The sequence below is a fragment of the Bos grunniens genome, chromosome 28 (genome assembly GCF_055505025.1).
Source record: "Bos grunniens cultivar Pamir isolate PY7600 chromosome 28, Bosgru_T2T1.0, whole genome shotgun sequence".
In the NCBI taxonomy this organism is placed as follows: domain Eukaryota; kingdom Metazoa; phylum Chordata; class Mammalia; order Artiodactyla; family Bovidae; genus Bos; species Bos grunniens.
The window spans coordinates 21,118,552-21,136,274 of NC_141192.1; the positions used below are offsets into that span (position 1 = coordinate 21,118,552).

The 17,723-nt window shown below is 39.1% G+C and overlaps 1 protein-coding gene across 18 annotated transcripts in view; it reads right to left on the minus strand.

Moving 5' to 3' along the window:
• Positions 1–17,024: 17,024 nt before the first annotated feature.
• CCAR1 (cell division cycle and apoptosis regulator 1) overlaps positions 17,025–17,723 on the minus strand; it is a 46,624-nt gene continuing 45,925 nt past the window's right edge. For all 18 annotated transcript variants that reach the window (XM_086382656.1, XM_086382662.1, XM_086382648.1 and 15 more), the window contains one exon: positions 17,025–17,372. In XM_086382656.1, coding sequence (XP_086238782.1) covers positions 17,313–17,372 — 60 coding nt within the window. In that variant the 3' untranslated portion in view covers positions 17,025–17,312. The remainder of the gene's footprint in view (positions 17,373–17,723) is intronic.

Genomic DNA, 17,723 nt, shown 5'->3' on the forward strand with positions numbered 1-17,723 from the left:
CACATTTCATTTCTGACTGAGATGGACAGATGGATAAATACAGCACAGAGCCCAAATGAACTAAATGTCTGTCTGTATAGCCAAGCTCCTCCTCTCTGTCGTGAGAGATGACATTACTGTGTTCCCCAACCTGGGGAACTATGACTTTAATCTTTATATCTAGCATCTATGACAGTGTCTATGATATCTCTATATTTCTAGTATCTATGACATAATTTCCATTTACACTCAACTCACTCTACCTAGAACTGTACTGAGAATTTGACATGTGTAATTTTATTCTCAGAATTAACCATCTGAAAGGGGGTAATATTATTGAGCCCCATCTTCCCTCCAGAACAAATAACTGCCAACAATGTATATCACTTTTCCATTGTCCTATTTCCAGATCTCTCTTGCCCACTTCATCAAGCCTGAAATTCTGCCAGTACAATCCCACCTTAGAAAGACTATGTCTCCAGAGTCTCAAAGCACATTCATTGTGTCTCCCATTTGTACTTTTTGTGAAGATTTAGTTCATTTAATTTGCTAATGTCTGCAAAAATAGTGGCATTTCATGGGACAGGACCATAGGCTCAGTAAAGTGTTTTGGGGCTTTAAGACCATTAGGAAGATTGAGATGGCTTATCCTAAGAGAAGGGAACAGGCAGCTAGTGCCTTTGATTGAATTGAGGGAGTGGCACTATGGGAGCACCCTATATGGAGGGACACTTGCGGATACTTGTAGCGACTACAGTCTAAGGCATCAGCCTTGAGAACCACAGTGACAAGCTCTCTGAAGCAATGCAGTCAAGACCATTGCTGGGGCCTCTCTGAACAAACCTGGTGGTGAGTGCAAGCGACACTGACATCAGTACTCTTTGTCAGCACGTGCTGAGGTAACTGAGCACCCCAGGAAAAATATCAAGCCCTGTTTTCCTCGTTTTCTGGGTATCATGTAAACCCCCAGGTTTTCTTGTTTGTGACAGTTCCAAGGAGTAGACTTCCCGGAACATGCTCAAGACATGGTCAACTCTGGCAAATGGAACTTGTGAGCTTGTTTGGTTTAGAAAACTGAAGAGTAACAGATTCATTCTTGCTACACTATAATTGCCAGAAAAGACGAACTGGGTCATTTGCTGCTCACACCTGCCTGGTGTCTGTCCTCTCTTAGGACAGATGATCCAGTTCAATAATCCTGATTCGGGGCTTTTCACACCCTGATTCCAGCCTGTCCTCCATCTCCATCTTTGCCTTCCTCCTCCAATCCACACCAAGGATCTTATGCTGCAGCTACTCAAAATTACACACCTTCCCAAATATGCTTCCACATCTTTGCTCACACTATTTCCTCTGCCTTGAAGGCCTCTCACCTTTCCATCAGGTGGTATACTACAAAGGCCAGCTCATAAAACCTGTGACACATCCAGGAAAATTAAATCTGTACTTAGAGCTTTGTTAACCCTCTCATAATACCTGTGTGTTCAAAGTTATAATATTTACTTACCTGTCTTGTTAGGCAACTTGAAAGGGCCAGGCTTCTGCTTGATTCATCTCTGTGACCCATCATATAGCCCAGTACCTGGGCCACAGATTTGTTCCATCTGAATCAAATCTAATTTAACTAGTGCTTGATCCAGGATAACCGTTTTTCTTGCTTTCTTGCTAGCCTGGTGTCCCCACCATACACAGAAGCATTCTGTTTTGAGGTTGAATCACAGGAAGACCTTGGTGCCCAACAGTCAATGCTGAGGTCAAAGCCTCAAGGAACATGCACCCAGGTCCCACGCATCCAGGCACCTGCAGTTCAGTTGTTTCTCTGGAGTCATTTTATGACACATGTTATACTCAGTATTAACTACCTCAAAATTTTCTGCACACTAAAATTCATCAAGTTGAAGTTCTTTCCCCTTAACTCAGAAAATCAAGCCTTGACACTTTAGGCTGATTTAGAGAGCATTTTATATCTGGGTTCACTTTATTATGACCATTTCTGCTTCTACAACACATTTGTTTCCTTTATCAGAGGGGGGAAAAAAAGCCACACAGACTTTTGTTTCTATTTCCCAAAGGGAAATGTGAGGCTTTCCCAAGCAACTGTGATGACTCAAGGACAGAAAAAAGGAAGTGGGAGCAGGGGAAGGACATTTAATGCCATTTCTTTTTAAAGAAAAAACATTACCTTTTTTTTCTAGCTGTTTTATTTAGGCAAGACTCTGGGCCACAGTAGCTTTGTCTGTAAACTGAGTTACCAGAACACTTGACTGACCCGAGAGTTTTCTTGGAGTCCCTTGCAGCTTCACAATTCTACAGCTCCACCTTCACTCCCAACAGGAGAAACCCTAATGCAGTTTTGGTAATCATTGAGCCTAATGAGGTCCTAAGAGAAAAAGAGCCTGAGGGTCCGATATCCCCAAGTTGATTCAGATTTGCCTTTAAACGTTTATTTTTAAAATTGTTTTTATTCATGTGCTTTTGGCTGCTCTGGGTCTTTGTTCCTGCACAGGCTTTTCTCTAGTCGTGGAAAGCAGGACCTACTCTCTAGTTGAGGTGTGCTTTAGATTCTCATTGGGGTGGCTTCTCTTGTTGTGGAGCATGGGCTCTAGGGCCTGTAGGCTCAGCAGTTGTGGCTCCCAGACTCTAGAGCACAGGCTCAAGTGTCATGGTGCTCAGACACGGGATATTCCCGGATCAGGGATCAAACCCACGTCTCCTGCATTGGCAGGTGGATTCTTCATCACTTAGCCACCAGGGAAGCCTGCCTTTAAACATTTCACTTCTTTATCTTCTCAATGGCAAGAGGTCAAAAAAAGATAAACACTGGAGAAAAAAGATCCTTAGCTTGGAACACTAAGAGGCTAAGAATACCAGAAATTCCATAATTCTGATGTGAGAAATGATTTAAAAAAAAACCAAAAAACTATTTTGGTCCTTGTTAAAACGGTAAGGAAAATTTTGCTCAAGGCTATCGCAAAGTCTAGATAGCAAAGAGAGCTATCTATCTTTGCAAAGACAGCAAAGAAGCTGGGGATTTTTGCCAAGGAGCAGAATGAGGAAGTCAGTGGATAGAAAATTACTGATAGGAGACATCAAGGATGGGGAATCCTTGCTAAACCTCAAGGATTTATACACTGAGGTGGGGGATGCAGAACTGATCAGTTAAAGGATTTGTACTAACCTGATTTAACAATATTCTTGGGCAGGACAGGCAGAAGACTAAGATGAGGCCCAATTTGGGGCCTAGTCAAAAAGAGGACTCAGAAAAGAAACAACAAAAACCTACCGTATAGCACAGAGAACTTATTCAGTATCTTGTAGTACCTATAATGGGAAAGAATCTGGAGAAAAATATATATACGGATGTACAACTGAATCACTATGCTGTATACCCAAAACTAACCCAACATTATCAGTCAACCCCACTCCAGTACTCTTGCCTGGAAAATCCCATGGACGCAGGAGCATGGTGGGCTGCAGTCCATGGGGTCACGAAGAGTCGGACACGACTGAGTGACTTCATTTTCACTTTTCACTTTCATGCATTGGAGAAGGAAATGGCAACCCACTCCAGTATTCTTGCCTGGAGAATCCCAGGGATGACGGAGCCTGGTGCGGGGCCGTCTATGGGGTCGCACAGAGTCGGACACGACCAAAGCAACTTAACAGCAGCACCACCATACTTCAATAAAAATAAAAAAATACTATAAATAAATAAAAATTTAAAAACAGGGCTCATAAAGGACTGTATACTTTGGTCAAGGAACATCTTTGTCAGGAGCCAGTACAAAACTTTCCATCACTCTGCCCTTCCCTACTTCATTAAAGAAATTAATATCCATAAAGCATTTAAAACACCCCATAATCCCATTTTTGTTTGGGGAGGGGACTACTGAAATAATTATCATGTTAACAAAAATTATTTGTAGACAGATTACAAGCAATTTTTCTATGAGCTTCTCTATACTTTCAAAAAATTCTACAATTAAAAAGAGGCCCCAATAATTTTTGAGTTAAAGGAAGTAAAGGCAGCTGACTCTTCTGCACTGGGTCCATTAAAACCAATACGTTTTCTAACTAAAATGAGCCGACTCCATCACTCCACCTTCCCATTAAACTTGGGGTCAGAGAGCAGGTCTCAGACCTGGAAAATATTACTTCTGGAAAGAAAGCTGGAACAGCAATCTGTCAAAAAGGCATAGCAACTAAGTGCCCTGAGCCAAAGCTAGTCAGCAAAATTCCTATTACTTGAAACATGGAAAATCAGATTAACTATTTCCCTGACACCAAAAAATAAAGTATGGAGGCCTAATGCAAGGTGCCAAATTCAGTTTCAGGCATTTTAAAGGAGCCTGCCTGTGTGTGCACTCAAGTCGTATCTCTTTGTGGCCCCATGGATTGTAGCCTGCCAGGCTCCTCTGTCCATGAAAATTTCCAGGGAAGAATACTGGAACAGGTAGCCATTTCCTTCTCCAGGGAAATCTTCCCAACCCAGGGATCAAACCCATGTCTCCTGCTTGGCAGGCAGATTCTTTACCACTGTGCTGACTGGGTATCCCACTATTTACATGCAGATCTGATCAAAAATGAGTTGTCCTCACTCCAGTTGCCCAGATTTCAAACGAACTGTTTCCAGTGAGGCCCCTGCCTTCCAGGTACAAGTCTCTCTTCTCTGCTTTCTTATGGGGAAGAAGGATGCTAACTTCCCTCACACTGAAATTGTCATGGACTGTGAAACAAAGTGTTGCCTTCCCCGTTCTGACAGTCTACCTGTTACCAGTTGTTAAGCAGGAATCCAGGATTACCTTTTATTCATCTATGTATCCTCTAGAATGCCCCCACAGCCCTGCTCAAAAGCAAGGAACAAGATGATAAAGAACAAAAGTGTGGTACCAGAGAACTAGTTCAAGTTGATACCAATCAACCCTGCTTTAGGCCTAAATAGATATAACTCACTGAACATTCTACAGAGGAACTGAATAAAACATGAAGCTTTATAGAAGCATCTATAATACAAGAACAAGTACTTACTGAGCCTCCTGAATCCCTGGCACTGCCTTGGGTAATAAAGAGGATACAACCATAAAGGATGCATTTCCATTATTTCAAGTAGTTTACCATCTAATGTTTTTCTTTTCATGACAAAAAAAAAAAAGCAGGGGAGGAGAGGTTAAAAGGACTTCCCTGGCAGTCCAGTGGTTAAGACTCCATGCTCCCAGTGCAGAGGGCAGGGGTTCGATCCCATCCCACATACCACGTGGCAAGCCCTCCCCCACTAAAATTAAAAAAAGACTTACAACATGCCAACCAAAGCAACAAAGTGTGGGCCTTATTTGGGTTACTGAACACTTTGAACAAACTCAATGTGAAACATGAGATACAAACACTGTCTGGATATTTGATACAAAGAAAAGGACAAATGAAGGGACACGTGAAATGTGATTTATGAAGAAACAAATATGCTCTTAAAGTAGCTTCACCTTTAAATATGTATGTCAATTCATGGAGTAAGTTGGTGATTTCTTTTCTGCTCTTCGGTAAAAATTACTACTAACCCTCAGTCATCACCTCTAACAAAAAAGTACATCTAGGTAGCTGAGTAGTTGTAAAATATAGCTGCCAGTAAGACCAAAAAAAAAAAAATTAATATTTTTAAGTAACATCTTTAAAGGAGAAAAATGTCTGCTTTCTAATAATCTCTGGCATTGTGTTCTCTTCACTCACCAAAACCAAACAAAGCAAAACAACAATAGGAAAGAATAGCACTGGAAAAATAGAAGTGGTATGAATGAGCCTTTGTATATAGAGTTGCTGCTGCTAAGTCGCTTCAGTTGTGTCTGACTGTGCGACCCCACAGACGGCAGCCCACCAGGCTCCGCCGTCCCTGGAATTCTCCAGGCAAGAACACTGGAGTGGGTTGCCATTTCCTTCTTAGGAGACTACAAATTTTGATCTTACGATCAGAGCTGTGACATTGTTCCTCATATTAGGACAAAGATTCACACTGAGGATACATTAAGATTTGTTTCCCTTAAGTAAACTGATCTCCATTCCACATATATAAAATAACATTTCTTGGGTTAACTTCTCCTGTAATGGAATCAGAAAATCTAATAATATAGCTAAAAGGAATTTTGTTTCATCTGTTCTGTCAAAACACTTCATAATCTGAGGGAGGGCCACAGAAGTTAAAAAGTTGCACAGGGTCCATAGCCAGTTAAGTGTTTGAGCCAAGAGAGTGAGAGAGATCTTCGATACTCAAGTCTAGAGCAGAGATGGGCAAACTATGGATGGTGGGTCATATCTAGCCTACCTTTTGTTTTAGTATGGGCTGCAAGCTAAGACTGATACTTACATTTTTAAATAGTTGAAGAAAAAAAAATCAAAAGAAAAATATTTCTTGATGGGGAAATTAAATGAAATTCAAATTTATGGCCATTACGTTTTTTAAAATTTTATTGGAGCATAGTTGACTTACAACGTTGGGTTGTCCATTATGTTTTACTGGAACACCAACACACTCTTTCATTTATGCATTCTCTACGGCTGCTCTTGTCAGCAGAGTTAAGTGGTTCCAACAGACTGTATGGTCTGCAAGACCTAAAATATTCCCTCTCTGGCCCTTCAAAGAAGACTGCAGAATCCTGGTTTAGAGCTCTATTCATGTCAAGACTGCTTCACAGAACAGGGCCAGACATATGGAAAGTATTCTCAGCGCACAAATGGCAGGCCTCCTGGTTCAACCCAGTTGCTCTGCATGCTGGATGCTGCCGGAAGAGGGGAGAAATGGTAGCTGCCCCTGCTTGTCCTCCAGCCGACATGCTGAGCTGAGGTGGGGGGATGTAGTTTCTGTTCTCACTGCCCATTTAATCATGAGCCTCTCAGCTAACCCTGTCAACAGGGAGACCAATTAGTGCCAATTTCTATGTGAAAGGCATTTCCTTAAGGCAGAACTGAGATCTCCACCTCATTTCACACAAACAATTCAAGGTCACAAGGTTAACCTGGTTAGAGTCAAACCAGGGCTTAAAAAGTGAAAGGCAGCCTTTCTTACAAAGCCCTAGAGCTCTCTAGACTCCTTAGGAAAAAGCGTCCAAGAATGTACCTCATTTACCACAAGTGGACCTAACACTATAGGGGTAAACAGCCAACAGGCCCTGCAAATTTAATATCCCTCTACAAGATTACTCTCAGATTTCCCACAGATGTTTATGGCAAAACTTTATTGGAGCCGTGTGTAATGATCAGCTTCCTTGGAATTCAAGAGCATTAGGTTTTCCACTTGACCCACCTCCAAGGGCCAGTGAGTTTTCAAAATGCATTTCTTACAAGTGAAAATATTCTTTTATAGGCAATTTTGTTTTGTACTAGATTGCCTAAAACTTCACTGTAAATAAATTTTTCTGTGCACACTGTAATATTTTAGTAAGATGAGCAGAGCTTACTTCTTAAACCTTTTGATGGATCACTTCATTAAAAAAACTTGTTTCTGGAGACTGCATAGTTATTCCAAAGAATTCCTAATTTTCAAAAAGTGATGTGCTATTCACATAATATAAATTTATTCTAAATAAATCAAGATTATTTTAAAATGAACAGTTCAGTGGCAATCACTACATTTACAATGTCATGGTTTCTTATGTCAATGTAGCCTTTTATAATATTTATAATACTATTATATTAATATTTTGACTATTAAGAGGACACATACACACACACTGTCCATGTTCCACAAATGAATTTGAAGCCAAGAATTGTTTTTTAAACCAATAAACTGTCCCTCTTGGACATTCAAATTGCCAAATGGTGAAGAGAGGTAAATCACACTAAAGGATAAGAGAAAAATTCTTTTAAGCTGATTATAACCACTCAGAGATTTACTAGGTTTTTCTAGGGTTTGATCCCTGGGTCGGGAAGATCCCTTGGAGAAGGGAATGGCAACCCACCCCAGTATTCTTGCCTGGAGAATTCCATGGACAGAGGAGCTTGGTGGGCTACAATCCATGGGGTCGCAAAGAGTAGGACACAACTGAGTGACCAACATACACACACACACACGAGGTTGCAGACATTTCTTTGGGGACATTAGTATCTCCCAATATTCAGCCCACTCCAGTATTCTTGCCTGGAAAATTCCATGGACTAAGGAGCCTGGTAGGCTATAGTCCATGGGGTCGCAAAGAGTCGGACACGACTGAGCGACTTCAATATTCCTCCAAACCACACACTTTTTATTTTTTAAAGAATGCCTCTATTATTTCTGAAAAATGACATACCTCATAATTAAAAATTTAAAATACAAAAAGAAAAACATTAACTTGAGATTCTACCATCCAGAAACGATCTTTAACAACAGGGCAAACATTGTTTTAGGTAAATATAGACAGAAAGAAACAAGTTTAGAAAAATAGAATCATATTATGTATCACATTTTAAATTAAAAATATTAGTATCAAGATGGAATAGACATGGAGAAGGAAATGGCAACCCACTCCAGTAATCTTGCCTGGGAAATCCCATGGACAGAGGAACCTGGTGGGCAAAGAGTCAGACACGACTGAGGGAGAGGCAGGCGCTCGCTAGAGGCCCCAGAGCTTTTGATGGCAGAGCCAGCACTGTGGCTGAGGACTCCCGGCTCCCAGGCCTCTCTCACCAGATAGGAGCGTGGAAAACTAGTCTAAAATATGCCTGAGGGCTTTCCTGGCAGCTCAGTGGTAAAGAATCGCCCCCCTGCAGTTCCACCCCTGGTCTGGGAAGACCACACGTCGCAGAGCAACTGAGCCCATGCATTACAGCCACTGGGCCAGGGCTCTTGAGCCCGGGAGCCGCAGAACTGAGGTCTGTGGGCACCAGAGCCCATGCTCCGCAACAAGAGGAGCCACAGCTAGAGAAAAGCCCACGCAGCATGAAGACCGTGCACAACCATAAATAAAATCATTTAAAAACAAAACAAAAAGATGGAATAGACAAACTTTTCTGTATTCTTCCCATTTAATAATAACTATAAGACCTTGGGGGTATCTTCAACTTCCAAGTTAATCACATTATATTAGTTATAACAGTAGGAAAGTTGTGAAAGAGAGTAAATCCTACGAGTTCTCGTCACAAGGAAAAAATCTTTTTCTTTTTGTATCTATATGAGATGAAGACTGCTAACTGAATTTATTGAGATGGGACTTCCCTGGCCATCCAGTAGTTAAGACTCTCTGCTTCCACTGCAGAGGACATGGGTTCAGTCAGGGGACTAAGATCCTGCAAGCCACACAGTAGAGTCAAAAATTTTTAATTAAAAAAATAATTTCAGTAATCATTTCACAATACATGTAAGTCATTATGCTGTATACCTTAAATACAGTGGTGTACATCATGTTAATAGAACTGGGGGCAATTTTTTAAATATATATATTAACAGGGAAAAAAACTCAACGGATGACCCAGCAATTCTACTCCCAGGTATATATCCAAGATAAATCAAAAACTAAAAGATAAATCAAGATAAATCATGAACATGATACATCAATGTTCATGGTAGCATTATTCATAATAGCCAGACCGACTGGTTCTATTTTGAAAGCACTAGCTGAAAGGTTAAAAACTCACCTCCTAGAAACATTTCCAACAGCCAGGTGAATGCCTCCTGAACTTGCAAAGCTGGTAAAAACCCTGTGATTAAATAATAGATGGATTTGGGAAATGGCAGAAGTGCAGCCCAAGGCTAGTGTACTTGATTTATACCTTAAGGAAGAATGGTTCAAAGTAGGTTTTAATTAAATATTTATGTTATAGCCAGAAACAGCAAGTGGTCTTTGTGTAGTTAGGGACTGGCTTTCAAAAGGTCTAGGAAAGAAAATGAATGAACATTAAATATTTATATGTTGGAAGTAGATTCTGTTCTTTCCCTGCCTGAAGGAAGATAAAAAGGCTAAAGATAACCAGTGAGCTGCACTTGGAAATACTAAGAGACTAGGTTCAATTTAAGTGAATATGAGGGTTTTACTGAGGCCAGATAATGTAAAATATTAAACCCTTCATTATTTATCTGGGGACCACAAAGGAATAACTTTCCATTGTTTTTGGTTGAATTTTCTAACTTTTAGAATGGGAAAAATAACGATCAATTTCTTTGCTGAAGCATAGGCTACTAACTGGGACTTCCCTGGTGGCTCAGACAGTGAAGAATCTGCAGGCAATGCAGGAAACCAGAGTTTGATCCCTGGGTCAGGAAGATTCCCTGGAGAAGGGAATGGCTTACCCATTCCAGTATTCTTGCCTGGAGAATTCCATGAACAGAGGAACCTGGCGGGCTACAGTCCTTAGGGTCACAGAGAGTTGTACATGACTGAACGACTAACACTTTCACAGGCTAATAACTGCTGTATCAACTTTTCAAACCCTTATATGACCCTTGCATAGGAGAATCTATCCTAACAAACTAAACCCAAGCCAAGTTTGTTTTTGGTTTATCTTGAATCTGAAAATTTAGAATGATCATGAACCACACAGCATGCAGATTCCTCATATTTTGTCTCTTTAGATGTGAGAAAGTTTTGATCAGTGTTGTAATAACCTCTCTCTATATAATGATATATATAATGGCTTCCTAAAGATCACATTTAAAATTGTTACCTGCTCTTTATGATGCTTCATTTGCCTGAACTGCTGCAGCAATAGTGAAGGATCACCTGTTGTTGGACCAAAGGTAAAACTTGCACCTGATTAGTAGCCCCAGAGAATTTTTAGGACAAAGGCTATTAACACAAATAAATGCGAATTTTAAAAGAAATGTTTGAAAAAGTTCAATTCTGAAGTTAAATTAATCCAAATTTGAGAATCTAGAGCAAACTTCATATAAAGAGGTACCATCTTAACCACATGTTAACAATAATGAAACTGCAGTATTGCAATAAAGGAGAAAAATTAAAGTAATTATATGGCATTCTTTGATGTTAGGTCCAGGGCATGTGGGTTCTAAAACTGGTGAACTGCAATGCCATCTACTCTCAAGACACTGTAAAACAATGCCAAGATCCAAATATTTAAAAGGTGATTGAAATATCTAGACCTAGACTTCAAAATATTTTAAAGTTTAAATAACTTAGTAAAACACAGATGTTTTAAAATATCTACTTAAGTTCTCCTGATTTATATACACTTTACATGCACAAAATCTCTTCATACATCGTTTCACAACAACTCAGCATCTCTTTAAAAGCATTGATTTTGCTTCCAATCTTGAGTTTACTTTTAAAGCAAGAGTACTGCTGGAGCAATGCTGAAAGCCTGGGATAGCAAGAAATTGGTGGATCACAGCTTTTACCTCCAGAGGCTAGTTTCATAAGGTGATCTTTATTTGCAGACTGCTAGAGGTCCCAGGCAACAAAGAACTAAACATGATCAAGTTCTGAAACAGAAAAATTAACTGTGGAGCTGAAGGCTGAGCTTTAGAAGGGTTCTTTTTTCATTTCAAATCCAGATTTACCTTGGATTTGATTCCACCGATTTGAAATTAGGATGGTTCACACTAACAAAATACATTACATATATGAAAATGCTTAGATATTTTTGATTAATAACACCACTAGGTAGGATTTATTACCTTAACTGTCCATAAATATGTGTGAATGGAAATGCCACCACCCTCACAAAACTCGTCTTCAATTAAAATCTGTGTAGATGTTTCCTGGCTTCAACTTCGTTCGCTGAACATGGGGCCCCGCTCTGAATCCTGCCTCTGTGGTTGGTTGGGATCCTGACAGTCTGCAAAATATCTTTCAGGGCTGGATGAACAAGCTCTGTCTTCATGAGCTTGACACTGGTTGAGGTCTAATTCTAACTGATCAGTTTTCCCTGGAACTATGATTATAATCTGCCTGATTTTCAGTAATACTAACACAGCCTAAAAGATTATCATCTTTTCACCCTCTTTACTCTTTCTACCCACCAGACAGACCTTTGGACAATTAAATCAGTCATTCCACATTAATCAGATTACATTTAGTATTTGATAGCTCACAAAGGAATTACAGTCATGTCAGGTTGAGGATGAGAAGTGGAAAAGAAAAAAGTAAAATGAAGACTGATGTAATGATAAAGACTAAAAAGTAAAATGATAAAGATTCAGTTGTATAAGCAACTGTGACCATTCCCATAAACGATTTTTCAAAGTAGCTTCTCAGAAGTGACTACACTTCAGGTTACCAGACCTGCATCCACTTATTCAACAAATATTTCAGTGTCTACCATTATCCAATGCAGAAATAACTTACCCCTACAAAAAGACCAAAATGCCCAGAGATATCTCCACAAAAATGCTGCTTTTCTTGGAGTTTTAAAAATCATGTATTGGTAGAAAAAACTGCTGCATATACTTTGGGTTAGAGGTTTTCCAAGCATGTTAACCTAGAAAAGCAGCAACACTAACCCAGGGAACTTGTTAGAAATACAAATTCTTGAGCCCTGACTGTCTCTTATCAGACATTCTAGGGATGGGACCCAGCCATGTGTTTTAACAAGAACCCCAGGTGATTCTGATACTCACCAGATTTAGAACCACTGCCTTAGTTTAAGAAGGCAATGGCACCCCACTCCAGTACTCTTGCCTGGAAAATACCATGGACAGAGGAGCCTGGTAGGCTGCAGTCCATGGGGTCGCTAAGAGTCAGACACGACTAAGCGACTTTCCTTTCACTTTTCACTTTCATGCATTGGAGAAGGAAATGGCAACCCACTCGTGTTCTTGCCTGGAGAATCCCAGTGAGGGGGAGCCTGGTGGGCTGCCGTCTATGGGGTCGCACAGAGTCGGACACGACTGAAGCAACTTAGCAGCAGCAGCAGCAGCCAGCGTTCAGGGACGGGGGAGCCTGGTGGGCTGCCGTCTATGGGGTCGCTATGTGTCGGAGACAACTGAAGTGACTTAGCAGCAGCAGCAGCCTTAGTTTAGGCCCAGTGATCACATTCAGATTCCATCCTTAATAGGACTAAACAAAGAGGTGACTCAATAACTTAAGTAGTACCCTATTCTGGGTACCCAACATAATATGTCCTCTCTGTAATAGGAAAAACCAAGTATATTAATTTATGGTCAAAAGTATTTTGGGACTTAACCTTCATTTATGTTTAAGCCTGAGGCTTGCTGCAAAACTAGTGAGCACCAAGGAATTCCTTGGCAGCCTAGTGGTTAGGACTCTGTGCTTCCACTACAGGGGAGCCCAGGTTCAATGTTTGGTTGGAGAAGTAAGATCCCACAAGCTGTGGCCAAAACAAAAAAACCCAAAACTAGTGAACACTAAAAGTAGGCCAATTTTACCCATAAGGTGAATAAAAATAAGCTAACAGTTTGTCTTAGACTGGTTTACACTTTGTCTTGATACATTAATAATTATTCTTGGCACTCTATTCTTCCCTCAAAAGGTTCCCAGTTCAGGGTCTAAGTATCACCTATTCTTAGTGATTGAATGTTAATAAAACACAGAGGCAGTAAAATGTGTTAATAATGATACCTGAAAAGTTCTCATCATTCCAGTAAGCTTCATTAGACAAAAACAATTTGTAAAGATATTCTTAGATATTAGTTTTTATTAACTTCCAAAAGTCCACATACAAAACTATAGTGGAACAACTTTCTTTCCTAGAACCCACAGACACAGCAACTGCAGTTCAATTACACTGTGAAGTTTGCTGCCCACCACATGTCCTAGGAAGGGGCCTTTTTTGGTGCCTCTAGTTACCATGCTCACTTCAATCCATTGCCTAAAATCAAGACTTATTTTTTGTACCTACTTTGACTTCACATCACTGGGAACAAACCTACATGGCTTCTATCAATGAAACCATTACAACTTCAGGCTATCTCAGACCCACAAAAAGATTCATTCAATGCCATCCCAGCATTAACTTGTGGACTTGCAAAGGTCTAATGTGTTTAAATGTATGCTGGGCTAGAAGGGCCATATAGGAGGAAGCAGGAACAAGTGCCCCTTCTACACTATTAATATGACTAGCACAATGTTCTGAAAGCCCTTCAGTATTATGTCAAACTCTATAGTTTCCACAGTAATATTTCTGATGAATTCTAGTCACCACTTACAGATCTAAGCAGCTAAGACAATTCAGGCTCTCAGTAGCCTCTCAAGGGTCAATTATCACCTGGATGAGAGAAAACTCACTAAGGTTAGCCTGGTCTCTTCCAACCACTGAAGATACAGCTTTTCTGCTGGACTTGTCAGCTGTTCTACTTAGGTATCTAAACAAAATGTCTTTATTATTTGCTACGTACAATTAACATTATCTTTTTCCACCAAATTCTTTAATGCCTGTGAGAACAGATATCCACAGGTAAATTCCCTAATACAGTTACAATAAATTTCACCCATATTTTAATAAGCAAACTCATCCATGTTTTAATGTATTTCAAATGTCTTCCTTTAGCAGAAAATTAGAAATTTCCAAACTTTTTATTTTGTTCTCTAAACAAATGCTGCTTTTCTGACCAGAAAAGAAGTGACTGCCTCTGGATTACAGCACAACACAATTGTCACTGTGGCAGAAATTCCTGTTTTTCCTCCTTTTCTCAGCTAAGAACCTGTGGCTCATAAAACAAAGGCACGCAATATTTTCCTCTCACCTGAAGCACAGGCAAGGTACCCGAGAGGTAAGACTCTTCGGATTGTCATGTTCTTTGCTCCTGTGTAAAAGTTCACGTCTTCAATGGTGCTGAAAACGGATCCTAAGATTTACCAGAAATGTAAAAGCATCTTCAAATGTCTTTCCTCCTGAGTCTACTTTTGACCAAAGTCCCTAAAGCTTGGTCCCTTAGCAAAGGTACAACTCTATATCCTGGCCACTCTTGTGGTTTTAAGAGAGGATGATTTGCTCAGGGGTACACAACTGATGAATTGTTCTCTGCAAGTCATATACTTGTACAAGGGGTGAGGTGCAGATGTATGGTAACAGGTGAAATGCTACAGAGAAGCCCTTAGGGTACACAGCATGGGCACATGAAAAGGGCATCAGCTAATCTGTCCCACCTACTCCAGCCTACCCAGTTCAGGGTCTTTACATGTTTCTTATGGGAGTGAGAAGTGTATAAAATCTAACTATTGCTATAATTATCTTTAAAGGATTTTTTGTGCTATTACATTTTGAGGAGTAATTTCTAGGACGTAGGGAAATTCAGAAAAAAATATTAAAATCTTAGTGTCTTAAAATGACTGAACCAAGCATTACAAATGCAAAAACAGGTATCCAGAACATAAAAAAGATGGAAAAACAAAATTAAATGTTATCACAGACTTATTTTGTTACCTGATTAATTTTTTTGGCTTGGTCAATGTTGGTTGGTAGAATTTAAGAATAGATTGCATGTCTCCCTCTGATCAAAAACCCACAAGAGTTTAGAAAGACAGAAACAAGTTCCCTTTACCTCATTTTCACTAGACAATTTCTCACTTTCCACTTCCAGTTTACCTTTAAGCAATAATATAATGCAAAGATTTATAGTTTTTTCTCCATTCTTCCATTATTATTTTCAATTAACTATCTCTGATAAGCAGACTTTATGATTTTTCTTTCAAAATCATACTGTATTAAAGAACTATATTCTTCACTGTCTTTTAGTTAAAAATTATCTCCAAGATTTCCACCTGAGAAAAACTTTCTATTCTATAATGATTAATCTTACTGTAAAGAAACAGAAACACTTATAGAATAACTGTACAGTTACAGATCAATCAGTGGTTCAACTTCACAGAAGTTCAACCAACCATTAAGAGAGGAAAGAGTAATATATGGTTAAAAAAAAATTAGTTTGAAAGAACTTCAGGTATTTTAATCTATTTCTTAGTGAGAGCTATGTGGATTACACTTAGCTTAATATGTGTGTAACAAGGTACTTACATTCTCATATTAAACTGTAGGAACACCAAATCATCATTCTAGCAAAAAAAACATAAAAACTCTAGTATATATTTCTATGCCAGTGAAACATTCCAGGAACGGTTATTCATATACAAATAAACTGATTATTTGCTAAAGCTGCAATTCAGCTTTTAGTGTTACTTCAAAGACATGTCATTTTGGGGACTTCCCTGACAGTCCAGGAGTTAAGACTCTGCACTCCCAACGCAGGGGCAAAGGGTTTGATCCCTGTTCAGGAAAACTAAGATCCCACACACTGTATGGCATGCCCTCTCCCAAGCAAAAGACCAGAATTTATCCCTACATTCCTTTAGACCTAAGTTTTTTTCAACTACTGACATTTTGGGCTGCATAGTCTTTGCTGGGGTGGGGCGGTGGCGGGGAGGGTTCGGTGGGGCGGGCAGCAGTGGCAGGCAGGATATGCAAAGTAGGATATTTATCAAAGTTCTTGGCCTCTAACAAGTAGATGCCAGTAGCACTCACCCAGCTGGGCCAGGTACAAATGTCTCCAGACATAGCTAAATGTCTTTTGGGGGCAAATTAACCCCCTGTTGAGTACCATTGCTTTAGAGTGTATCACATTTCCTACCTTTTCACTGAATTAGTTAATAAACTCTTATGTATCTAAAATTCTGAAGGAGGTACACAGACTAATAAAAATAATATTTTTAATTAAATAAGACTTAAGGTATCATACTGACATCCACTGGCTCGATACTAAATTGTACATGTGACATATACTGCATTAAAAAAAAAAAACCTCAAAATTAAAAGTAATATACATGCTATTCTGGGAAACTAAAACAGTTAACATTAACATCAAAACTATGTTTTATGTAAAGCCTAACATATATAATAACATAATTATTATTTTCTCAGTTTTCAATGTACTGTCTTTTGGATGAATTAAATTTTTAATAAATGTTTTTACAGTCTAGTTAGGATTTTAGAACAAGTAAAAAAAAAAAAGCGTGCTCCAAAAAACTTGCAAAATTGAAGCACCACGCTATTTTCTGACTTATATTGAGGTTTTAAAAGGCTAGTATCTTTCGTAAAAACTAGTAATGATAATGTTATAAATAAAATCGCAACTTTCCAGGTTTTTAATAAATGACATCTGTAATTAAATACTATTGTCAATTAAACTGATGAACTTTATTGGGGTTAAAACTATAACAAAGTTCATCCTAAAACATTTTGCAATGCAAAATTATCTCACTCAAGGAGTGTTTAATAATTTGGATGCCAGGAATTACAAGCAATTTTCAAAAACAAAGACTCACATTCATAAAACTTTATACATCATTTGAACTGACAGATATTTATACTACTAGGATCAAACGTGCATCACTTTCATTCTAGTATCATGATTTTATATATTACATTATTCATCACCATTCTTTGTCACTACATGTATTTTATCATACATTTGCACCATTCTCCTTAGATTTCTGATCTTTATCTTCATTCTTCCCATTATCCTATAAAATATACAAAGAAAAAGTATATTTTATTAGGTTCTCTTAGATGTAACTTTAAAAAAATACCATCAATAAACAGAGATACTCCAGATAGCCCATTTCACCATCTATGGAAAAATGAACCCTTGGGGAACTATTTGAAAGAAATCTCGCAGTTCTGTGCAGAATGACTTTTAGTATTTGAGAAAGCCATATAAGTCCTAAGAAATCAGAGGTTCTCAGGAATACATTACTAACAATAATACAGTCCTTGAAGTGGAGACTTTTCCCCCCTTGTTCTCTGAGGGAGACCCAGGCTAAAGAAGGTCTCTCAATTACTAAAGTTAGTTTACAACGGCACTAAGTTACTAG